This window comes from Capricornis sumatraensis, chromosome 1 (assembly GCF_032405125.1).
Source record: "Capricornis sumatraensis isolate serow.1 chromosome 1, serow.2, whole genome shotgun sequence".
NCBI lineage: Eukaryota > Metazoa > Chordata > Mammalia > Artiodactyla > Bovidae > Capricornis > Capricornis sumatraensis.
Genome location: NC_091069.1, coordinates 101575477 through 101601821, shown reverse-complemented (window position 1 = coordinate 101601821; position 26345 = coordinate 101575477). Strand labels below are relative to the sequence as shown.

The 26345-nt window shown below is 43.3% G+C and overlaps 1 protein-coding gene across 1 annotated transcript; it reads left to right on the top strand.

Annotated features, from left to right (window-relative positions):
* Nucleotides 1-19589: 19589 nt before the first annotated feature.
* Nucleotides 19590-20303, top strand: LOC138075510 (uncharacterized). Its single transcript, XM_068967351.1, has one exon. The coding sequence runs from the start codon at nucleotides 19590-19592 to the stop codon at nucleotides 20301-20303; it is 714 nt and encodes a 237-aa protein (XP_068823452.1).
* Nucleotides 20304-26345: the final 6042 nt, after the last annotated feature.

The window sequence follows — 26345 nt, the reverse complement described above, 5'->3', positions numbered from 1 at the left end:
AGCATATTCAAAAGCAGAGATATTACTTTGCCAACAAAGGTCCGTCTAGTCAAGGCTATGGTTTTTCCAGTAGTCATGTATGGATGTGAGAGTTGGACTGTGAAGGAAGCTGAGCACTGAAGAACTGATGCTTTGAACTGTGGTGCTGGAGAAGACTCTTGCGAGATCTTGGACTGCAATGAGATCCAACCAGTCCATCCTAAAGGAGACCAGTCCTGGGTGTTCATTGGAAGGACTGATGGTGAGGCTAAAACTCCAGTACTTTGGCCACCTCATGTGAAGAGTTGACTCATTGGAAAAGACCTTGATGCTGGGAGGGATTGGGGGCAGGAGGAAAAGGGGACGACAGAGGATGAGATGGCTGGATGGCATCACTGACTTGATGCACTTCAGTTTGCATAAACTCCAGGAGTTGGTGATGGACAGGGAGGGCTGGTGTGCTGTGATTCATGGCGTTGCAAAGAGTCGGACATGACTGAGTGACTGAACTGAACTGATAGAGCTTCTCCATCCTTGGCTGCGAAGAATATAATCAATCTGATTTCAGTGTCAACCATCTGAGTGGAGTCTTCTCTTGTGTTGTTGGAAGAGGGTGTTTGCTGACCAGTGCGTTTTCTTGGCAAAACTCTATTAGCCTTTGCCCTGCTTCATTCTGTACTCCAAGGCCAAATTTGCCTGTTACTCTAGGTATTTCTTGACTTCCTACTTTTGCATTCCAGTCGCCTATAATGAAAAGGACATCTGTTTGGGGTATTAGTTCTAAAAGGTCTTGTAGGTCTTCATAGAACCGTTCAACTTCAGTTTCTTCAGCAATACTGGTTGGGGCATAGACTTGGATCACTGTGATATTGAATGGTTTGCCTTGGAAATGAACACAGATCATTCTGTCATTTTTGAGAGTGCATCCAAGTAGTGCCTGTTACCGGAGAAGGCAATGGCAACCCACTCCAGTACTCTTGCCTGGCAAACCCAATTGATGGAGGAGCCTGGTGGGCTGTAGTCCAGGGAGTCGTTAAGAGTTGGACACGACTGAGCAACTTCACGTTCACTTTTCCCTTTCATGCACTGGAGAAGGAAATGGCAACCCACTCCAGTGTTCTTGCCTGGAGAATCCCAGGGACAGGGGAGCCTGGTGGGCTGCCGTCTCTGGGGTCGCACAGAGTTGGACACGACTGAAGCGACTTAGCAGCAGCAGCATGCCTGTTTGGACCTTTTTCGTCTATGACGGCTACTCCATTTCTTCTAAGGGATTCTTGTCCACAGTAGTAGATGTATTGGTCATCTGAGTTAAATTCACCCATTCCAGTCCATTTTAGTTCGCTGATTAATAAAATGTTTTTTCTTTACTTATCTTCTTTTCTTTCTCTTCTCTCTTTCCTCCCTTCCTTCTTCTCTTTCTCTCCTTCTTTTTCTCTGCCTCGCCCTACCATGGTTAGAGCAGCAGCTCTCAGAGAAGAAGCATCAATCTTTTCTGAGAACAAACAGGCAGTAACCAGAATATATTCATAACCCAGGCAGGAGGCTTTGACAGGAAGTCCATAAGGAGAGTTTAAGGATTCCTGAAATTTGGTTCCTATCCACATCTGGTCTCCAGAGTTTTTCCAGGATTGTGTCACTAGCTGGTGGGATGTATTTTGGAAACATCCTCATTATACCTATAAAATTACCCCACTAATGTTAGTCTTACACCCCTGCCAATTGATTTTTGCTATTATGTATAATACCATAGGCCTTCCCTGGTGGCTCAGCAGTAAAGAACTTGCCTGCCAAAGAAGGAGATATGGGTTCAATCTTTGGGTTGGGAAGATCTCCTGGAGAAGGAAATGGTATCCCCCTCCAGTATTCTTGTCTGGGAAACCCCTTGGACAAAGGAGCCTGGTGGGCTACAGTCCATGGGGTTGCAAAGAGCTGGACATGGCTTAGTGACTAAACAACAACATGATGTAATAAAACCTTTTTGCTAAACTTCATGAAAATTTTCTTTGGCACAACCAGAGAGGGTGCCAATTTTTTTTTTTTTTTTGATCATCCTGAGAGTCCCAAGTATTATCTAATTAGTTAGCATCCTAATTTTTTCCACTTACACTTTCTGAATCAGGGGCTGGTCTCTCATAGCCTAATCACCTTTTTGAATTCCTCCAACACCTGTGTTTCCTGTGTGAGCACATGAGCAATTCTCTTGGATAATGCTGCCCTTTTTCTGAGCATAGTGGTCAGCTAGAGCACTACCGGAAGATTCAAAGTCTTTGCATTTTGAGTGACCTTCCTCTTTTATTATAGCTATTTTCTTCAGTGAAAGCAGGGCATTAAAAGTTCTTTAATTTGTTGCCTAGTTTTTATATGGGATCCTGCCGATGTAAGAAAGTCTTTCTGAAATATTCTGAAGTCATAGACTAGTCTTAAACATATGTCCATTATCAGCATAACTATTTGCTCTTTTATTCTTTTCCAGCTGGTAGAGCCAGGTAAGGGCAATTATATCTGAGCTGATTTGATCAGGGGAGTCGCTTCTCTTCCAAAGGTGAATTTGGGTTTGTGGTAACATAACCTGCTTGACAATTTCAGGTTTCTGTTTTTAAATAAGAGCCACCCACCAATAAAATCAGCTTAGGGTTATCCAGAGAATCTGTAATAAACTGATAGGAGACATAGAAAATAATAAAGTTCATAAATAATCATAAAGTTCTTCTTAGGCAAAGGAAGGGGAGCGGTTGGGTTTCCTGTGTTGTAGCAATAGATAGTAATGTTGAAAGAAAAAGAGTAATGTTTCATTGGATGTGAGGCAACGAGTTGAGAAACACTGGCTACTTTCCATATGTCAAGGAGCCTATTCACGGAGAGCCATTAAGTTTAGTGGACTCCCTACAACTAGGCCAGCTGAGGCTTCCAAAGCTGCGATGCTGCTGCTTAGTTCTTGTGTGTGCATATGTGTGCCTAGTTGCTCAGTCGTGTCTGACTCTTGGCGACCCCATGGACTGTAGCCAGCCAGGCTTCTCTGTCCATGGGATTCTCCAGGGAAGAATGCTGGAGTGGGCAGCCATTCCCTTCTCCAGGGGATCTTCCCAACCCAGGGATCAACCTGGGTCTCCTGCATTGCAGGTGGATTCTTTACTGTCTGAGCCACCAGGAAAGCCCACTTAGTTCTTAGATGAGGTAACTATGTCTTAGCGGCCAGGTCTAAATGATGATTGAAATAAGCTATGGGCCTCTAATGACTCCCAGGTAATCGAGTCAACATTTATGGTTTATGACAACTAGGCAACCCAGGTTTGGGGCTGTTGCAGACCTGTTCTTAGGTTTCAGAAAGTTTGTCCATCTTCCAAGTATATGTTCAAGGTCTGAAGATTTAGTTCTGAAAAGGACAAGCTTGGCACGCAGTGTCTGCAAGATACAGTCTTCCCTGTTTGTTGTTCAGTCCCTAAGTCGTGTCTGACTCTTTGTGATCCCATAGACTGCAGCATGCCCAGCTCCTCTGTCCTTAGCTATCTCCTGGAGTTTGCTCAGATTCATGTGCATGGAACCTGTGATGCCATCCAACCAGCTCATCCTCTGTGCCCCCTTCTCTTTTTGCCTTCAATCTTTCACAGCATCAGGGTCATCCTAGGAGTCCTCAAAGTTGTATTTTAAAAAGTTGGTCTTGGAAAATTCTGAATAGTTTGTCATTTTCAGCGTAGTGAGAGAGTTATCTTCTTGTGATATTGTCTGCCATAAATAATGGACTTGTTGTTGCAAAACTGAATTTCTTTGAAGGATGTAAGTCTCTTCTGGACTAAGGTCTTTAACAAATACACAAAAATCAATCTTAAAATTTTGCTCATTTTTTGAATGTAGTAAAAGATATCTACATATTAGATTAGAAGAGAATCACAAGGAAATCTCAGATCTTTAGGGTCTCAGTTAATCTAAGAGAAAAAAGAGGAGAGCTTCAGCAAATTTCTGAGACAAAATACTTCAGGTGTATTGTTTATTTTCCCATGAGAAAGAAAATAAATATTGACTGTCTGGACCTAATAGGATGCTAAAGAATGAACATAAGTCCATCAGACTGAAGTGGGTGGTTTCGAGTAGTGGTGAAGACAAAATGGAATTGCGGTTAAAGACTACCGGGAAAAGAGGAATCACCATTTTATTTACGGTGGCACAGTCTTGCATAAATCGATATCTTTGCCCATGAGGCTTCTTACCAGGCAATCCTGGAGTTTTATAAAAGCTGATGCAAGGAATAATGAATCCCCGATTTATAAAATCTTCTGTACTGGGTCTTAATCCTTCCTTAGCTTCAGGCTTTATAGAGTATTGAACAAGAACAGGGAAGGGTTTAGAAGAGTCCATTTCTATTTTGATGGGTTTGGTCTTCAGAATTCTTTAGTAAGTCTGTTGGCCCAGAGAAAATTAGGGCTCACATAATTGCTCAAACTGTGTGTGATTCAGCTGGATTTTTAGGTATAGCAAAGGTGCCATCTAAATTGCACTATTAAAGGATTATGCATGGGAGAGACTTTGGGTGTTTCCAGCATAGTCTGAGGAACATTTGAATGGGTAGTTTCATTTACATAAAACATCCTTGCCAATAAAACTTACTGGTGCGGTGTCAAAAAGAAGAAAAGCATGCTGACTAGTGAAGGGTCAAGAGTTACAGTCACAGGCTGGGTAATGGGAAGAGTTTGAGCACTGTTTGAAATTCCTAAATGGTTTAATGATAGACATTGTGGTAGAATTTACATTAACAGAGTAGCACACATATCTATCAAAAAGATTTGCTTTTGTTTTTTATTGTTAAAGATAATTCTCCTGGTTGATTTAGAGGAATCATTAGAAATTGGGAACTACAATAGCCCTCAGAGTCCCTTCATTATTCCTGTTTGGAATAACAAGGGGGCAGTGGAGTTCTGTTTCATTTTGTTCTTTTTTTTTTCTTGACCATGCTTTGATGCTGGGAGGGATTGGGGGCAGGAGGAGCAGGGGACGACAGAGGATGAGACGGCTGGATGGCATCACTGACTCAATGGACGCGACTCTGAGTGAACTCCGGGAGTTGGTGATGGACAGGGAGGCCTGGCGTGCTGTGATTCATGGGGTCGCAAAGAGTCAGACATGACTGAGCGACTGAACTGAACTGAACTGAGGCATATGGAAATCTCAGTTCCCCAACCAGGGATTGAATCCCAGGCCCCCTGCTTTGGAAGCACTGACTGGACCACCAGCGAAGTCTCAATTCTGTTTCATTTTAGTTCAGATGGGGTAGATATTTTTTTCAGGGCTCCCCTCTCGCCCTCTACTCCTTTATTTTACAGTATTGGCAAGTAGTCTTTGTCAAGAGAAAGTTTTTATTGTCTCTTGAGGGAGAGCAGGGTAGATTTAATTGCTTTAATCAGAACGTTATGTGCTTTGTTTGCTTACTGGTGTATTTTTCTTTTGGGTACCTAGAGCCTTTTCAAAATGTTCAGCCAAATGTTGAAGTTTATGGAAAGGGGTGATCTGCAAATCAACTTTTTTTATGAACCAAATCTGCAATTTCTGCCTTTAAATTGCCAACAAAGAAAGGTGGACAGGGCATTAGAAATGATATCAGGAGCTGAACCAGGATATTGTCTAAGTATGCTGATTAGTCTGCTGATGAAGACCCTTTGGACTCGTTCTTTTGCTATTTGCAAGATGGAATCAAGGTCCACGGTTTTTTGTTTTGTTTCTTTTGTTTTTGTTTTAATAAGTAGGTCTTGTGTTACAGTTTCCAAAAGGTTCTTATCCATTTGCTGTACTTTAAGATGTCCTGACTAAGTAAAATGTATCTCATTATTTTTATTAAAGTTTTTTTTCTAATAAAAGTATAGATCCTTATGCACTTATAAGAAGTCATACAGAGAGATCCCTTGTATCCTTTATTTTTTTTTCTTTTTTTTCCTTGTATCCTTTATCTAGTTTCCCAAAATATCTTGTAAACTGATGTACAATTTTACAAGGATACTGACGATTCACCAACTTGTTCAGATAGCCCCAGTATTACTTGTAAACATTTGAGTGGACATGTGTACAATTTTATACTTGGTTAGGTTGATGTACTCACCACCAACAGTCAAGATATAGAACAGTTCCACATTGCAACAGCCCCTCCTATTGTCCCTTAAACACCACATCTACCTCCCTCAAGCTCCTACATCCTTGGAAACCAATAATCTCTTTTTAAAATTGTGTTTTAGATGTTATAGAAATGTTATATAAATGGAATCATGCAAGCTTTTGAGATGTTTTTTTTTCCATTTAGCACAGGCCTCTGGAGATTCAGTTGTAGCAGTTATCCATAATTCATTCACTTTTAATGGCTGAATAGTATTCCATTTTCCTCATTCACCCCCTGAAGGACACCTGTGTTGGGCTTGTCCCAGTTTTTTGGCTACTACAAAGAAAGCTGGTATGAGCATTCATGGACAGGTTTTTGTATAAACACAAGATTTCATTTATGTTGAATAAACATAAGATGCATACTAATTGCATGTTTAGTTTTATAATAAACTGCCAGTTTCCAGAGTGACTATACCATTTTACATCACCACAAACAACTCACTTTGTCCACATCCTTGCCCACATATGATGCTGTCTTTATTTAGGTACTTCTGGGTTGGGTACAATTTTGGCCATTCTGACAGGTATGTAGAAGTATATCATTGTGATTTTAATTTGCATTTCTTTGATGGCTAATGATAAAGTTTTCATGTTCTTATTTGCTATGTATTTGCCTTCAGTGAAATATTTGTGTTTCTTGCCCATTGTTTGATTGGATTTTTTTAACTGTTAAGTTTCAGGATCTTTATATATTATAAATACTAATCCACTGTCAGATGTGTCATTTGCAAATATTTTGCTCCCAGTTTGTAGCCTGTCTTTTTCATCCTTTTATCAGAGTCCTTCACAGAGAAAAACTTTTAAATTTTGATGAGGTCCAATTTTTCAGTTTTTCCCTTTATGGACTGTGTTTTTGGTGTCAAATACAACAACTCTTTACAAAGGTCTAGATCCCAAAGATTTTCTCCAATGTCAGATGCAGAAAGATTTCTAGTTTTTCATTTTACATTTAAGTCCATAATTTATTTTGAGTTAATTTTTGTATAAAGAGTAAGGTTTAGGTTGAGGGTTATTTTCTTTATTTTGCCTGTGGATATCCAATTACTCCAATACTGTTGGTTGAAAAGGCCATCCTTCCTCTATTGAATTGCTAAAACTCAGTTGAGTGTATTTGTATGGGAATATTTCTGCATTCTCAATTTTAATCCATTGTTCTATATGTATTTCCCTTGTTAGTACCACACTGTGTTATTTACTCTAGCTGTAAATTAAGCCTTCATGTTAGGCTGATTTCTCCCACTGCATTTTTCTTTGTCAAGATTATTTTAGCTATTCTATAGTCTTACCTTGGTGGCACTAGTGGTAATAACCTGTCTGCCAACGCAGAAGACATAAGAGATATGGGTTTAATCCCTGGGTTGGGAATATCCCCTGGAGGAAAGTGTGGCAACCCACTCCAGTATTCTTGCCTGGAGAATCCCATGGACAGAGAAGACTGGCAGGCTACAGTCTATGGGATCGCAAGAGTCAGACAAAACTGAAGTTTTCTGAGGAATTTCCAGACTATTTTCCCTAGTGACTGCACCAATTTACATTCCCACCAACAGTGTAGGAGGGTTCCCTTTTCTCTGCACCTTCTCTAGCAGGACATTGCATAAAAAAAAAAAAAATTAGAATATACATTCTTTTCAAGTGCACAGGGAACATTCTCTAGGATTGACCACATACTAGGGCACAAAACTAACCTTAACAAATTTAAGAGTACAGAAATTATTTCAAGCATCTTCCCTGACCACAATAGCATGAAACTAGTCAGTCCATGGGGTCGCTAGGAGTCAGACAGGACTGAGCGACTTCACTTTCACGCATTGGAGAAGGAACTGGCAACACACCCCAGTGTTCTTGCCTGGAGAATCCCAGGGATGGGGGAGCCTGATGGGCTGCCGTCTATGGGGTCACACAGAGTTGGACACGACTGAAGTGACTTAGCAGCAGCAGCAGATATCAACCACAGGAAAAGAAATGAGAAAAAAAAAAACCACAAACAACGACATGAAGATTAAACAAGATGCTGGGAAGTCAATGAGTCAACAAAAAGGAAATTTAAAACATATCTTGAGACAAATGACAATGAAAAAAAAACTATAAAAAAATCGATGAGATATAGCAAAGGACACTCTTAGAGAGAAGTTCATAGTGATACAGGCCTTCCTAAAAAAACCCAGAAAAATCTCAAATAAACAACCCAACATACCACTTAAAAGAATTAGAAAAAGAATAAACAAAATCTAAAGTCCACAGAAGGAAGGAAATACTTAAAATAGAGATTAAAAAAATGATAGAAAAAGTCAATAAAACCAAGATCTGGTTCTTTGAAAGGGTAAACAAAATTGACAAACCTCTGGCCAAGCTCACCAAGAAGAAAAGAGAGTGAACTCAAATAAAATAAGAAATCTCAACTGATACCACAGAAATGTAAAAAAACATAAAAGAATACTGTGAACAATTATATGCCAACCAATTGGAAACCTAGAAGAAATAGACAAATTTCTAGAAACACACAGCCCACCAAAATTGAATCAAGAAGAAACAGATAATTTGAACAGACTGAATACTAAAAATGACATAGACTCTATAGTAATCATAATAATAAACCCTTACAAACAAGAGTCCAGGACCAGATGGCTTCACAGGAAAATTCTACCAAATATCAAAGAAGTTATATTGATCATTCTTAAACTTTTCTAAAAAGATTGAAGACGAAGAAACACTCCCCAAGAAAAGTCACATAGTCATGTCCAACTCTTTAGAACCCCATGGACTGTAGCCCACCAGACTCCCCTGTCCATGGGATTCTCCAGGCAAGAATACTGGAGTAGGGTGCCATGCCCTTCTCCAGGGGATCTCTCCAACCCAGGGATCGAACCCAAGTCTCCCACATCGCAGGCGGATTCTTTACCATCTGAGCCACCAGGGAAGCCCTCTATGAAGCCACCATCACTCTGATACCAAAACCAAAGAGAGCACTAAAAAAGAAAGTTATAGGCCAATATCTTTGATGAATACAGATGCAAAACTTGTCAACAGAACACTTGCAAACTGAATCCAACAACACATAAAAAAGACCACACACCAGGACCACTGGGATTCATCCCAACTTCATAAGTATGGTTCAACATATGCAAATCAATCAACGTGATACACAAAATAAACAAAAGACAAAAACCACATGATCATTTCCATAGATGCAGAAGAAGCATTTGACAAAATTCAACATCCATTCATGGTTAAAAAAACCCTCACATATATAATTTTTCTAGAAATTTTCCACATTTAAAAAGTAAAAAGCAGCTGAAATTAGTTTCAATAATAGTCTAACCTAAGGTATCAAAATATTATTTCAACATATGAGCAATAAAACTTTGTGAATTGGATAGTGTGGTTTTTTTTTTTTTTTTAATGCTAAACCTTCAAAATCTTGAGGGTATTTTTTACTTACACACATCTCAGTCCAGGCTAACCTCATTTCAAATCTTCAGTACCACCCCTTCGCTCCTGCTTTTTTGCTTGACAAGTTTTTCCTTTGAGACAATGAACACAGAATAGCTTTGAATGCTTGAATTCTAAGGACCAGGAGGTGATAAGTTAGAAACTGGGGAAACAACTGGCAAATATCTCAGAAAGTATTATTCCAGGAAGAAAAGGAAGTCTTCCATTCATCTGAGAACCTTGGCTAATTTTCCGTATACTCTCAGATTTTTAAGATTTGTTCATCCATGGTGACTTTCCCTCCCAAATACAGGGCTTAGCTTCCCTGGTGGCTCAGATGATAAATAATCTGCCTGTAATACAGGAGACCCACATTTGATCCCTAGGTTGGGAAGATCCCCTGGAGAAGGGAATGGCAACCCATTCCAGTACTCTTGCCTGAAGAACCCCATGGACAGAGGAACCTGGGGGGCTACAGTCCACAGAGTCGCTAAGAGTTGGACACACCTGAGTGACTAACACACATTTTTTTTACATTATATTTTCAAAGGAAGATGACCCCCAGCTCTAGGGAAGCCAGGAGATTAAGAGCTAGTTTTCTGCTCAGAAATGCATCAGCTCAGCCTCCTGCGCAGTTCCTCCTTTAGGATCTAATGGGCAGGGAAGGGGAACTACATTTGCAGCCTTCAAAGGGATGTCTAACCCTTCAATGACAGAGCCAGCAGAGGACCAGAACAGCTCAGAATGGAATGAGTGAACTGAATGGTCAGAGGGCAAAGGGTGAATCAGGGGTCAGGGCGACCTCAACACCATCAGCAAGGAGGGACATCCAAGAAGGGCCAGTGTTTGAACAAGGACCATCTGGGATAAGCAGTAATCATTGGAAAGAGGGTAAAGTACTTTGCCTGAGATTAAAAAAAAAGATAATAGCCCAGCAACTGATGTATGTGCTAAGGGCCTCCCTTTATTGATATACATATATATGGTTTTTATGAGGGACCAGCATTTACTTTTATGGCTGAGTTAATGGACTTCTAGAAATAAAAATTGAATGCAGAAAGCAACATTTACTACTCCTGTAACATTAGAAAAATCTCCAGCAGCCTTTCTCCTTTCTGTCCTTCCTTCTCCCCCTTCCCTGCTTCCCTTCATCTCCCCCTGCATCCCTCTCTCCTCTCACGCTCATTTACTCAGCATCAAGCCAGGTACTGCGGACAAGGAGAGGAAAGACAGGATCCCACCCGAACCAAGCAGACTAGCTCACATTCTGAGGCCAAAAAAGTCTGCACCACGTAGTACACGAAGGGGCTGCATGGAGCTCTGAGCAAGGTGATTCCAGGGTCCGAAGCTGGCCCCTTTCTCGGATGTCAGGAGGCAGAGAAGTAAATGAAGGTTGTATCTAGGTGGGGGAGGGGGGTGGTCTGGATGATGCCTGTCTGAGGTTTGAAGGCTAATAAGGGATTGGCTGAGTGAATTTGGAGAAAGAACATCTAGGAAGTGGGAGGAGCTGTACAAAGGCATGGAGGTGCTGGGTTGGGACTTGAGTCCAAAGACCTCAAGTGGGCTCAGCATGACTGGAGCCCTCAATGGGGACACGTGAGAGGGCTGAGGTAAGACAGGCCAAGGCCAGATCACTGAGGGTCTTTATATATCAAAGATGCTGGATTATCTTCCAAAGCAGTGGTTCTCAATGTGTGGAGATTTTTTTCCCCTCAAGAGACTGCTGGTAACGTCTGGAGACAATGTACATGGTCACCACTTGGAGAGGGGTGCAACTGGTATCATTTAGTGGGTAAAGGTCAAGGATATCACTAAACATCCCATAATTCACCAGACAGCTCCCCAGGGCTGACTCCTCACTTTGCAAGGTCCAAACGAGAAGATGACTTTTGATCTAACACGCACTGGTCAGGGGTCCCTTTGACCATGGTATACAAATACTCAACTAGTTGTGCCTTTGTTTGCTTCCCCTGTGGCCTTCCCTGGTGGATCAGACAGTAAAGAATCTGCCTGCAATGCAGGAGACCTGGCTTCATTCCCTAGGGAATGGCACCCCACTCCAGTATTCTTGCCTGGAGAATCCCATGGACAGAGGAGCCTGGTGGGCTACAGTCATGGCGTCATGAAGAGTCAGACACAACTGAGATACTTTTACTTTCTTTGCTTTCCCATTTAAAATGTTTGGAGTGAATACATTCTGTTGGAAAGTCTTACTTTTGGTGGGGGGGCAGCAGGCTCGTTCCATGAATTAACAAACTCATCAGAGTAAGAAAGAAATATTATTTTTCTAGACAGTAAGTATGTGGACTGGAATGGGTGAATTTAACTCAGATGACCATTACATCTACTACTGTGGACAACAATCCCTTAGAAGAAAAGGAGTAGCTGTCATGGTCAACAAGAGTCCAACAGGCAGTACTTGGATGCAATCAAAAAATGACAGAATGATCTCTGTTGGTTTCCAAGGCAAACCATTCAATATCACAGTAATCCAAGTCTATGCCCCGACCAGTAATGCTGAAGAAGCTGAAGTTGAACAGTTCTATGAAGACCTATGAGATCTTCTAGAACTAACAACCAAAAAAGGTGTCCTTTTCATTATAGGGGACTGGGATGCAAAAGTAGGAAGTCAAGAAATACCTGGAGTAACAGGCAAATTTGGCCTTGGAATACAGAATGAAGCAGGGCAAAGGTTAACAGGGTTTTGCCAAGAGAATGCACTGGTCATAGCAAACACCCTCTTCCAGCAACACAAGAGAAGACTCTACACATGGACATCACCAGATGGTCGACACCGAAATCAGATTGATTATATTCTTCGCAGCCAAAGATGGAGAAGCTCTATACAGTCAGCAAAAACAAGATTGGGAGCTGACCGTGGCTCAGATCATGAACTCCTTATTGCCAAATTCAGACTTAAATTGAAGAAAGTAGGGAAAACCACTAGAACATTTTTGTATCAGTTCAGTTCAGTTAAGTCGCTCAGTCGTGTCCGACTCTTTGCGACTCCATGAATTGCAGCACGCCAGGCCTCCCTGTCTATCACCAACTCCTGGAGCTCACTCAAACTCATGTCTGTTGAGTCGGTGATGCCATCCAGCCATCTCATCCTCTGTCGTCCCCTTCTCCTCCTGCCCCCAATCCCTCCCAGCATCAGAGTCTTTTCCAATGAGTCAACTCTTCGCATGAGATGGCCAAAGTACTGGAGTTTCAGCTTCAGCATCAGTCCTTCCAAAGAAATCCCAGGGCTGATCTCCTTCAGAATGGACTGGTTGGATCTCCTTGCAGTCTAAGGGACTCTCAAGAGTCTTCTCCAACACCACAGTTCAAAAGCATCAATTCTTCGGCGCTCAGCCTTCTTCACAGTCCAACTCTCACATCCATACATGACTACTGGAAAAACCATAGCCTTGACTAGATGGTCCTTTGTTGGCAAAGTAATGTCCCTGCTTTTGAATATGCTATCTAGGTTGGTCATAACTTTCCTTCCAAGGAGTAAGTGTCTTTTAATTTCATGGCTGCAGTTACCATCTGCAGTGATTTTGGAACCCAAAAAATAAAGTCTGGCACTGTTTCCACTGTTTCCCCATCTATTTCCCATGAAGTGATGGGACCAGATGCCATGATCTTCATTTTCTGAATGTTGAGCTTTAAGCCAACTTTTTCACTCTCCTCTTTCACTTTCATGAAGAGGCTTTTTAGTTCCTCTTCACTTTCTGCCATAAGGGTGGTGTCATCTGCATATCTGAGGTTACTGATATTTCTCCCAGCAATCTTGATTCCAGCTTGTGCTTCTTCCAGCTGAGTGTTTCTCATGATGTACTCTGCATGTAAGTTAAATAAGCAGGGTGACAATATACAGCCTTGATGTTCTCCTTTTCCTATTTGGAACCAGTCTGTTGTTCCATGTCCAGTTCTAACTGTTGCTTCCTGACCTGCATATAGGTTTCTCAAGAGGCAAGTCAGGTGGTCTGGTATTCCCATATCTTCCAGAATTTTCCACAGTTTATTGTGATCCACACAGTCAAAGGCTTTGCCATAGTCAATTAAGCAGAAATAGATGTTTTTCTGGAACTCTCTTGCTTTTTTGATGATCCAGCAGATGACCTAAATCAAATCCCTAATGATTACAAAGTGGAAGTGACAAATATATTCAAGGGATAAGATCTGATAGACAGAGTGCCTGAAGAACTATGGACAGAGGTTTGTGACATTGTATAGGAGGCAGGGATCAAGACCAAGAGAAAGAAATGCAAAAAGGAAAAATGGCTGTCTGAGGAGGCCTTACAAATAGCTGTGAAAAGAAGAGAAGCAAAAGCAAAGGAGAAAAGGCAAGGGATACCTGTTTGAATGCAGAGTTCCAAAGAATAGCAAGGAGAGACAAGAAAGCCTTCCTCAGGGATCAATGCAAAAAAATAAAGGAAAACAATAGAATGTGAAAGACTAGAGATCTTATCAAGAAAATTAGAGATACCAAGGGAACATTTCATGCAAAGATGGGCTCGACAATGGACAGAAATGGTATGGACCTAACAGAAGCAGACGATATTAAGAAGAGGTGGCAAGAATACATAGAAGGACTGTACAAAAAAGAGCTTCATGACCCAAAGAATCACAATGGTGTGATCACTCACCTAGAGCCAGACATCCTGGCATGTGAAGTCAAGTGGGCTTTAGGAAGCATTACTATGAACAAAGTTAGTGGAGATGATGGAATTCTAGTTGAGCTATTTCAAATCCTGCAAAATGATGCTGTGAAAGTGCTGCACTCAATATGCCAGCGAATTTGGAAAACTCAGCAGTGTCCACAGGACTGGCTAAGGTCAGTTTTCATTCCAATCCCAAAGAAAGGCAATGCCAAAGAATGCTCAAACTACCGCACAATTACACTCATCTCACACGCTAGTAAAGTAATGCTCAAAATTCTCCAAGCCAGGCTTCAACAATATGTGAACCGTGAACTTCCAGATGTATAAGCTGGATTCAGAAAAGGCAGAGGAACCAGAAATCAGATTGCCAACATCTGTTGGACCATTGAAAAAGCATGAGAGCTCCAGAAAAACATCTACTTCTGCTTTATTGACTACGCCAAAGTCTTTGACTGTATGGATCACAATACACTGTGGAAAATTCTGAAAGAGATGGGAATACCAGTGCACCTGACCTGCTTCTTGAGAAACCTGTATGCAGGTCAGGAAGGAACAGTTAGAACTGGACATGGAACAACAGACTGGTTCCAAATAGGAAAAGGAGTGCCTCAAGGCTGTATATTGTCACCCTGCTTATTTAACTTATATGCAGAATACATCATGAGAAACGCTGGGTTGGAAGAAGCACAAGCTGGAATCAAGATTGCCAGGAGAAATATCAGTAACCTCAGATATGCAGATGACACCACCCTTATGGCAGAAAGTGAGAAAGAACTAAAGAGCCTCCTGATGAAAGTGAAAGAGGAGAATGAAAAAGTTGGCTTAAAGCTCAACATTCAGAAAATGAAGATCATGGCATCTGGTCCCATCACTTCATGGAAAATAGATGGGGAAACAATGGAAACAGTGGAAAACTTTATTTTTTGGGGCCCCAAAATCAGTGCAGATGGTGACTGCAGCCATGAAATTAAAAGATGCTTGCTCCTTGAAGGAAAGTTATGACCAACCTAGACAGCATATTAAAAAGCAGAGACATCACTTTGCCAACAAAGGTCCGTCTAGTCAAGGTTATGGTTTTTCCAGTGGTCATGTATGGATGTGAGAGTTGGAGTGTGAAGAAAGCTGAGCACTGAAGAATTGATGCTTTTGAACTGTGGTGTTGGAGAAGACTCTTGAGAGTCCCTTGGACAGCAACAAGAGCCAACCAGTCCATCCTAAAGGAAATCAGTCCTGAATATTCATGGAAGGACTGATGCTGAAGCTGAAACTCTAATACTTTGGCCACCTGATGGGAAGAACTGACTCATTTGAAAGATCCTGATGCTGGGAAAGATTGAAGGTGGGAGGAGAAGGGGATGATAATGGATGAGATGGCTGGATGGCATCACTGATTCAATGGACATGAGTTTGAGTAAACTCTGGGAGTTGGTGATGGACAGGGAGGCCTGGCGTGCTGCAGTCCATCGGGTTGCAAAGAGTCAGACACAACTGAGTGACTGAACTGAACTGAACTAAAGTATGTGGAGGGTAGGCATTATCTACAAATTCATTCATTCACTCACTCAACAATGAAGGCCAGGCTCTCTGCACACTTTGCAGACATCTGCACAGTTCACCATTGCCCTTTATGTTGGTTGTGAAGATCAGGATGGTCCACAGAACTTCCCAAAATCTGGGAAGGTCCGGGGTCACCATTCCTCATGCAAAACCCACATCTGTGAGTTTTGTTCCCGGAATCCACTTCCCATTCAGGGTCCTCCCTGCATCATAACTTACACACGCTCTTGGTTACAGACGTCACCTCTTCTACTTCCCAGTCGTTCACCTCAGATGTGGAATTTTTCAGTTTACAGAAATGATTTAGAGATTTTTCAGAGCCAACCTGTATATTTTCAGAATGAGTCTCTCATGGAAAGATAGACATAAAGTGTTAGTCCCGTGGGCAAGGATGGACGGGCATAGATTCAGACCTTCCTCTCTGTCAGACTATCAGGGTGGTATCACTGATGGGAGGGACTTCCTTGGAAGTGGGGAAGTTTTGTTTTGACTTCTGACAGACACTCATCTGAGCATAGCCTGTGGCCTACCCCCCCCCCCCCAAATCTTAATGGATCCATATGACTTATAAGAAGGTAGACAGATAGACAGATACACAGCATTTATCCAGCCATGTATGCCTTTTCTTCCCACCTTTCCCCTCCCTCTAGGAATCAGGTGTATGACAGTCAGCAGGTCTCCTCTCTGAGCCTGTGTAGGAGGGAAAGAGGCTGGGACCATAAAGAGGAGGAAATGGGAAAAGAATTGATGAAAATCTCCAGTAGCTCTTAAGCTTCCCTGGTGGCTCAGTTGGAAAGGTTCCATTCCTGGGTCGGGAAGATCCCCTGGAGTTAGAAAATGGCAACCCACTCCGGTGTTCTTGCCTGGAGAATCCCATGGACAGAGGAGCCTGGTGGGCTACAGTCCATGGGGTCGCAAAGAGTTGGACATGACTGAGCAACTAACATTTTCACTTTCCAGCACCTCAGTTTGAGGTTGGGTTACGTGGCTACAGAAGGGAAATGAGAGCAAACAGAGCCTGTAACTGCCTTCCTTTATGCTTTGTCTTTGCGTCTGGGAGCCATGTGGAAGCAACGTGAGCAGAGGGGAGGAGAGTGGCTGTGAGCACTGCCCTTTTGTTGTGTGACCTGGACAGGTTGATGGCTCTGGTTTCAGACAGGGTACGGAGACCTTAGCACCATGTCCCATGTGTCAGGAGGGTCAGTCAATGGCAGGCATGTACACATAGATGTATCACACAAAATGCCAACAAGGGAGCAGAGGGATCATTTATCCAACTGGTCAACCTCCCAGTTGTGGCGGCCATGGCCCAGAGAAGTTAACGCACTTTTTGAGGGTCACAGGCAGTAGGATCCCTGGAGCCAGCCTCTGGGCCTCGGATTACTTGGCTGGAATTCTTAATGCCAATCACACCCTGGGAGTGAATGAAGAAAAACCTGTGTTCTGTCTTGCACGTGTTCTTCAGCATCTGTATCGGCTGTTGCTGAACTTAGCGTTTGAAGCTATCATTTTCATACAAAAGCAAAACGGAATAAAAGAACAACCCATTCACCATGATTTACAAATCGAAGACACCGAATAATACTACCTTGCATTTCCAGAGAGCTTTTTTATCTACAGAGCTCTTCCTAGACAATAAGTAATGAATTCTCCAACTCCCCTTAGGAATAGAGACACACATCCCCACATGCACCAGCAACTTAATTTACATGAAACGAAGGAAAAGACATTCCGAAGCCATGTTCCGCTAAATCATAATTACAAGCCTGAGCCCAAGATAAACATGTTGAACTCTCCCAGGAAGGCAGCGATGCTTACCCACAGGGGATATCCTCTTAGACTCTGCCCTGCCCGTGAGGAGAGGACAGTTTAGGAGGTCCACATAAAGCTGGCCTCCCTAGGGTCACGGTCTCCTTGTAAAGGCAAACAACCTCGGGCAAATGGCCTGCTGGGGGCATGTGCTGGTGCAGTGGTCGGGTTTGACTTTGGGCCTTCCTCCTCCACTGGGCAGCCCCCTCTCCTCTGCTGGGCGTCTGGCCCTCCCTAGCACCCCCGCCTCTTCATCGTCTCCTAGTGTGGAAAGGTGTCACGGTGAGTCAGGGACTTCCTGTGAGACACTTCATGGGAAAACAGGCATTTTACAAAGAAGACCCTGGAAGTGGATGCCCAGGAGCTGTCAGTCATCAAGGGAGGTAGAGTTGCCTTCCCAGCGCTCCATGAATCACACTATCTGGCTGTCACCTGCCTCCACCTCCCCAAGGAGAGGGGCCTGTGTCCAGGCTCAGGTGTCCACCTGTGCGTTCAACCCGCTGGACCTTTTCCACAGTCTAGCCTTACTTACCTTGCTTACTTACTTGCTTTGAGATGACACCAGCCTCCACAGAGATGTCCCCAAGTCCTGTGTTAGAAATGTCCAGGCTAAATGACTCCTGTAGGGGTGCAGTGGCTGAGTGCAAACTGCTGCCCTCTAGGTCAGCGGGCTCTGTTAGAGTCATTCCGGTGGAAAGCATGGAATCCCTTTACTTGTCTCTACCCCTCGTCCTCTCCCTCCCCATGGCTGAGGCCATGAGGCATCCAACTGAAGGCCACCCACTTCACTCTCTGAGCTGCCCTGAGTCAGGGGCCGTATCTCACTGTCCAGGCAGCTCACGGGCAAGTTCCCCTGGTGCTGGTCCAGCTCTCCCATCCCGGCACTATACCTGATCTCTACTATTTTTCCTGGGATGGGTCCCTGGTTTACACTCAGGGTAGAAGGTGCTGTGTTGACCAGCAGTGGATTAGAACTGCCTGGTTTCTGGGTGTGGCTCTCTGAAGGCCAGGGTAGAAATGGTCTCCACATGGTCTGTGATGGAGAAGACATCTCTGCTCTGCCTCCAGGGAGCATTTTTAAGGCCAAATTAGGGGTAGGAAACAAAAAGCACCCCATACTAGACTGATGTATGTGGCAGAAGCAACAAAGGCCAGAAACAGCCAGTAGGGAGGAGGGACCTGCCAGGGGTCCTGCAGGATGTGCTGATAAGAGATGTGGAGAAGCAGCCGCAGGACTGAATGGCAAAGAGGTTCCTCAGGGGAGGCCTGAGCAGTGACTGAGCCACAAAGGCCAGGGTAACCAGAGCTGGCTTGCCAAGGAGGTGGCTGCTGGTGGGGCTGCAGCCTCCGTGAGCTCCTAGCAACATGGAGTCTAGATGTCCAAGGCAATCTCAGAAAGTGAGGTAGATGGAAGAGGGAAGAATGCAGACCACCACCATGCAGAACCACTGGTAAGGAAGCCTGAGGTGCATCAAGCCTGTATGGAATGCTCCTGTATGAAATGATCACAGTATGGAAATGCTCCTGCCACTGGGAAACACTCAGGCTTGGTTTTATTAAAGGAGAGAAAGGATCAAGATGGCCAGAGAGATATAATCATCATCACCACCACCACCACCGTCACCACCACCATCATAATCACCACCATCACCACCACCACCACCATGACCACCGCTACCATCACCACCACCATCATCATTATCACTACCACCACCATAATCACCACCACCACCATCACCACCACCACCATCATCATCAAAATCATCATTATCATAATCATCTTCAAAATCATTATCATAATCATCTTCAAAATCATCACCACCACCACCACCACGACCACCGCTACCATCACCACCACCACCATCATTATCACCATCACCACCATTACCACCACTGCCACCATCACCACTGCCATCATCCCCACCACCACCATCATCATTATCACCACCACCACCACCATCATCAAAATCATCAGTCATAATCATCTTCATCATCACCACCATCATCACCATCACCACCACCACCATGACCACCGCTACCATCACCACTACCATCATCATTTTCACCATCACCACCATCATCACCACCATCATCACTGCCACCATCACCAATGCCATCATCCTCACCACCACTGCCATCATCATCACCGCCATCATCACTGCCACCACCATCATCACCATCACCACCATGACCACCACTACCATCACCACCGCCACCACCACCACCACCACCACCACCACCACCGTCACCACCATGACCACAGCTACCCTCACCATCACCATCATCATCACCACCACCACCATCATCACCACCGCCATCATCACTGCCACCACCATCATCACCATCACCACCATGACCACCACTACCATCACCACCGCCACCATCACCACCACCACCACCGTCACCACCATGACCACAGCTACCCTCGCCATCACCATCATCATCACCACCACCACCACCATCACCGCCACCACCACCACCACCACCACCACCACCACCGTCACCACCATGACCACAGCTACCCTCGCCATCACCATCATCACCACCACCACCACCATCATCACCACCGCCATCATCACCACCACCACCATCACTGCCACCATCACCACCACCACCACCATCAAAATCATTATCACAATCATCTTCATCATCACCACCATCATCACCATCACCACCACCATCACCATCACAGTCATCACCATCATCATCACCACCACCATCATCCACAAACTGCACTAAAAAACTAGAAGCAGTGCCTTAAAAGTTCCTGGAACTATGAAGCATCTCAGGATGAAAGGATCCTCATGAAGAGGAAACCACAGTTCTGAGGTTGTGCAGAACTAAAAAGATAGAGGGCTGCTCTAGGATGTGATGAGCTTGGAGATCAAGAACATTGGGAGGATCCAGGGAGGACCGTCACTTTGTTCACCATAGAGGAGCTGCCACCTCTCCACCCTGAAGGTTGAGAAGCTGGCAGTAGAGGTCTCAGTCCCCCAGTATGGAGCACTGGGTTCAGACAGTCATGATGGGGAGGCCAAGTGAGGCCCTGGCAACACCCAGGTGGGACGGGACGCTCCCTAGATGCAGTGAATAGGAATTGGCAGAGAGGCTGAAAACCAGATGTGAAGTGGAGCAGGCAGCCAATGACCCCTGAACGTTTGAAAAAGCCATGAAAGAGAGGTTACAGCCCCAACAAATGGAAAAGTTTACACCCAAAGAGCAGAGTTAATAGAGCGAACAGAACAAGAATTTGGCACATATATAATTAGAATCCTCAGAGAGAAATAAAATGATATTGCACCCATAAAAAGGAATGTTTTAGAGATCTTGGAAATGAAAAATTTGATGATTGAAATAAAATTCTCAGTAAATGGGCAGAAGCACTGAAGCTGATAAGAGAGTAAGTTGAAAGGCTGAGTGTAGGAATGCTCTCTGAATAGCAAAAATGGACAAGGCTACAGAAAGGATAAACACCGGTTAAGAGAATGGGAGGACAAACCCCACAGCGGCCAACATTCATTTAGCCGGTCTTCAGCAGATGAGAACAGAGAACATGGAGGGGAGAGGTCACTCAGGCAGGAACGGAAGGCAGGGTCCCAGACGGAGGACAGGTATGGGTCCTGGAGGCAGCTGAGCAGAATCAAGGTCAAACAGAAGGAAAGACTCTTATCAGCAATTTCACAGTGACATTTCTGAGCTCAAGCACAAAGAGAAAACCCTGAAGGCTTCTGGGAGTAGGAGGGGGAGGGTAGAGAAGGGAGCGACTACATAACTACAAAAATAACACTGGATACGAGGAGAAACTGGGGAAATAGCTTCAAACTTCTGAGGAAAATCCTTGGGAATCATTATTCCACAAGTGTAACAACAACACAAGTGTGAGGACCCAAAATGAGATGTTTTTCAGACATGCAAGGATTCAAATATTTGACATCTCAGACCTGATCTGAAAGAAGAATTAACTCAAGGACTATGATACAAGAAGCCACAAAACAAGGACTTCCCCGGCAGTCCAGTTGTTAAGACTCCGAGTTGCAAATACAGGTGGGGGTGGGGGTTCAATCCCCGGTCAGGGAACTAGGATCTCACATGCTGGAAAAAAAAAAAACAAAACTACAAAACAAATGGGGAGTCAGTACCTTAAACATAGAGCTATAATTCACATACCACAAGATTTATCCTTTTAAGGTATGATTCAGGAGACTTTAGTGTTTCCACAATGCCATTCAACTGTCCCCAGTGTCTAAGCCCAGGACACTCAGCGCCCAGATAGAAACTCTGTGCCCGTCAGTGGTCTTGCCCCGGGTCTTCATCCTAATTTAACAGGACATTGAAATAGGGTTCCTTTTCTCTCTTTTCTGAGGAGTCCTTCAGACAGTAGGAAAAAGGAAGATAAATATAACTTGATCCATCCAACAACAGACAGAAGAGAGAAACTACAGAAAACTGTGGCAAATGAACTCACAGTGAGATGGCAGGTAAACTGAAGCAGGTCAGTAAGTCACAACCAATCTGACTCTGTTAAATTCATCTATTAAAAATGTGGAGGTGCTCACAGTGGGTAAACCCTACATTCAACCATATGCTGTTGTAACCATAGGTGAGGGACAAACCTAAAGCAAAACCACACAGGATAATAAGAGATCCTGGGATGGAAAAAGATACCTGCAAATTATCATAAATGATGCATTTCCATATATAATATATGGTGCTGTAGAAATGTAACATGGGGCAAAAGAGAATTTGAAGCAGAAGCTTAAGAAGACCATGAAGGATATTTCATGTAGATAAAAGGAATACACTGTCAAGATCTATCAGCCATGGGTGTTTAAACATCTAAAATATAGATTCAAAATCTGTTCTGTTCTATGTCCCCATATACTAGCCATGAAGCAAAACCCACACCCTCAATGATCACAGGAGAATCTGTTAGACTCGAGAGATCAGGAAAAGTGACCAGAAAGACATAAAACATGTATGATGCAAAAGTCCCAGAGAGGCACGGGGGTCAGGCCTGCCTGTCAAGCACTGGGAAGTCGGTGACCTCGGGCAGCCAGCCCAGGTGGTATCTTTGGAGTGGACAGCACGGCCAAGGTGCCAGGCCCACACTGGCTGCTGGGGTGTCTGAGCAGAGAGCACTGGGGCAGAAAGGGGCTGCAGGACTCTGGAGGCACGGAATTTCTGGAACAACTTTATACTTCTACTGTACCCTCAGAAACACTATTACATATATCAAATGCTCCAGCTTGGAGCAGGATACCCAAATGCCAGCCCAAGAACCCCAATATGGGCTGCATCTCTTGGAGAACGGGGACTGAGAGTGAGCGGGGTGTGGCTGGCTCAAGAGCGCATTCTGCACTTTCCTGCTGTTCCTTCAGCCAGGAGACTAAGGCGCACATTGTTTGTTTTTAAACTGGGCAAGATGTTGCCTGATTGAAACAAGTGCATTTGCAGGAAATTTAATTCATAACTGATGGTTAAATAAGAGGCCACTTTTAGCCCATAACAACTTACAAGAGAAGAACAAAGTTGGAGGACTCAGGGTTTCCAATTTTAAAAATTACTACAAAGTTACAGTAATTGAGACAGTGAAGTGCTGCCATAGGAAAGACACAGAGGAATTAGAGACCAGAAATAAACCTTCTAGTGCGTGGTCACTTGATTTCAGACAAGGATGGCAAGACAATTTAATGAGGGTGAGAACAGTCTTTTAAACAAAGAGTACCAAGACAATTGGATATCCACATGCAAAAGAAAGAAGCTGGATCCCTTTCTCATGCTATATACAAAAACCACCCAAAAGTGGGTCCTATATCTAAATTTTAGAGCTAAAATTTTAAAATTACTTGAGGAAAATATGAGTAAATCTTGATAACCTTGGGTTAGGCAAACCCTTCTTATATATGCTATGATGAAAAAGCACAAGAGACAAATTTCAAATAGATAGCTTGTACCTCATCAAAATTAAACACTTCTGTACCCAAAAGGATATTACAAGAAAGTGAAAAAATGACCACAGAATGAAAATATTTGCAGATCTTACATCTGATCAGGGACTCATATCCAGAACACAAAAGAGATCCTTATCAACTCAACAAGGCAAAAGACAAATAACCTGTTAAAAGTGGCTAACTTAATAGGTGTTTCTCCAAGGAAGATTTTAAAACGGCCAATAAGCACCTCAGTATCAGTCACTGGATTCTCCTTGGTAGCTCAGACGAATCTGCCTGAAATGCAGGTGACCTGGGTTCCATCCTTGGGTTGGGAAGAGTCGCTGCAGAAGGGAACAGCTGCCCACTCCAGTATTCTTGCCTGGTGAATCCCCATGGACAGAGGAGCCTGGCGGGTTACAGTCCATGGGGTTGCAAAGAGTCGGGTAGGACTGAGCGACTAATTCTTTGACACACATACATCAGTAGTCATTACGGAAATGCAAGTGAAACCCACAATCTAACACTTGGTAGAACAGTCATTACGAAAAGGGACGGTAACGTGTGTTGAGGGTGTCGAGAAGCTGGAACTCACATATACTGCTGGTGGGAACCTATAACAATGCTGCTTCTGTGGAGAATGGTTCAAAAGTTCCTTAAAAAGTCAGACACAAAAAAGAAAAGGGAAACAGAAATGTAGGCTTACGTTAGCTGTAGTATGGACCATTTTCAATGTCCATCTGCTGTTTGTGTCCGAACTAAGTCACATAACAGCTAATAAACAAAGCTCGGATATATAAACAAACAATAAACGACAATCAAAAACTCTCTTAGCAAGGTGATTCCAGGCTCTGTCACAGGTTGCTTTATTTTTCACTTCAAACTAACACTGAACTTCTTCTGCCAAAAGCATTATTAGATCAGTGCCCCTTTCTTTAAAATGCTTTTATCCATTCTTCCAGTTCAGAGGCCTTCAGACTTTTGTAGAGGAAAAGACAGCCTGTGACAAGAGGATGACATTTAACACAAAATCCTGTAACACAAGAGAAAGGACATTTTACTCGGAAGAGGTTCTAGGAAGAGACAGTAGGATGTTTGTGAGACAGAGTGATGTGGATTTCAAGGTTTAATGAGATATTAAAAAAAGTACTTTTCACTGATGCATCAGTTTTTACTGTCAAATATAAAAGTGCTTAGTCTCACAAATCCTTAATGCTCATTCTGTTACAGTACAGAAAGACGCTTCCCCGTTCCAGAACTGTGCCTCACGCGTTTCATGCGACTTACAGACACAGCAAAACCTCCATACAGTTAAATAAATGGCCAGTGATGCCATCATCCTTGCTTGTACTCGTCGATTTAAACTCGGACCAAACATAAAATCCTCCCAGACAAATCCTTAATATTAGTTGTTCTCTACTCCTTCCTAATATCTTGCCCAAATAATTCATGATTTGAATGTGTACTTCTGTTTATTTGCAATATGATAAAATACAGCTGCGGGGGAGCAACTTTTTTTTTTTTTTTTTAATACAAGAGGGAGATAATTTGCACTTCTGTAAGCAGATCCGAGCAACCAGCAAAGGAGAGAAACTTTACCCTCCCTCCAGGACTGTAGGCGTCTTTGAAGCAGCTGGGAGATGAGACCCCTCTGGAAGAGGAAGAGCTCTTGGTAACTTAGGGAGGGTCCACTGGAATTTCCTTGGAAAAAATGTTCACGAATTTCAACAAAACCTGGAAGAAGAGTTCCTTGCTAAAGCCATCATTCTTTGTTAATTTCTTGGGTTAAGATTTTTTTAAAAAAATCACATTATTAAAGATGTAGCTGAAAGCACTCCTAAATTTCATCAGGAGTAGGGCGTGTCATGGTGATTCTTAACAGACCATTATGACTACTTGGATTAAAATAGTGATGATCAACACAGATCCTATGCTTTTTACCCTTATCAAATGCTCTCACAAGAAGTCTCAAATGAATATCACATAACAAAAATGAACTTAAGCTCTTTTAATAGTGAACAGCTAGACAAAAATGAAAATGGTATTGGATGTTAATAAATATAGTTTATAATCAATGCTACAATATGTATATTTTTACAGCATAAATTACTGTATAGAACTATCTGACTTAAAATCCTCTTCAATTGTTGAAATAATCCTAAGACCAATTCCTGTAAGAGGAGATGAAGGCCCTTTATTTTGGTTTGATGGCTGCTTCAGCTGCATGCCTGGCGATGTCTCACGGGGGATGAGCAGGTTTCTAAATGGCTGGCAGCTTTCCCAAGACCAAGATGCAGAATTTGAAAAGGTGTTTAGCGTGACACATGGGGCCTCTGATATCCCCACACTGAAATCTTGAATTAGAATTGCCAGCTCCATGAATAGACATCCAAGATGACACAGCAAAAGGAAAATGGTGGGATTAAAATTCCTGCTCTGGCTGAGGCAAACTGTGTGAGAGTGACTTTGAACTTGATTTCACAGAACCGTGGCGGTAGCCCGCTGTCGCGCTGTAGTAGGCGTGTCTGTTCCTTCACATCCTGCCTGAGATGAAATCTGAGTGTCTAGCTGGCGAATCTCCACCTCCTCATGCTAATATTAATCTGAATACCTGATGAGTTCACCCAGGTGTTGTGCTGCTATGAAAAGGGTACTGGTATTATTTGGGCTTAAATCAGGCTGGAATTTTCATGACTGTTAGTTGTTACTCTTTCGTCCTAGGGAAAGACTAGGAAAGGGGTTTCCAGTGAGTATGACAAGAAGGGGCCCTTCTGAATGAGCGTTTCATGATTGTTTCGGCTAAGCTCAAAGCACTGATGGTGGGGCACAAGGACGCCCCCATGTCTAAATA

Excerpts from the sequence above, each read along its gene's own strand:
- LOC138075510 (XM_068967351.1), top strand. The coding sequence starts at position 19,590 with ATGACCACCGCTACCATCACCACTACCATCATCATTTTCACCATCACC.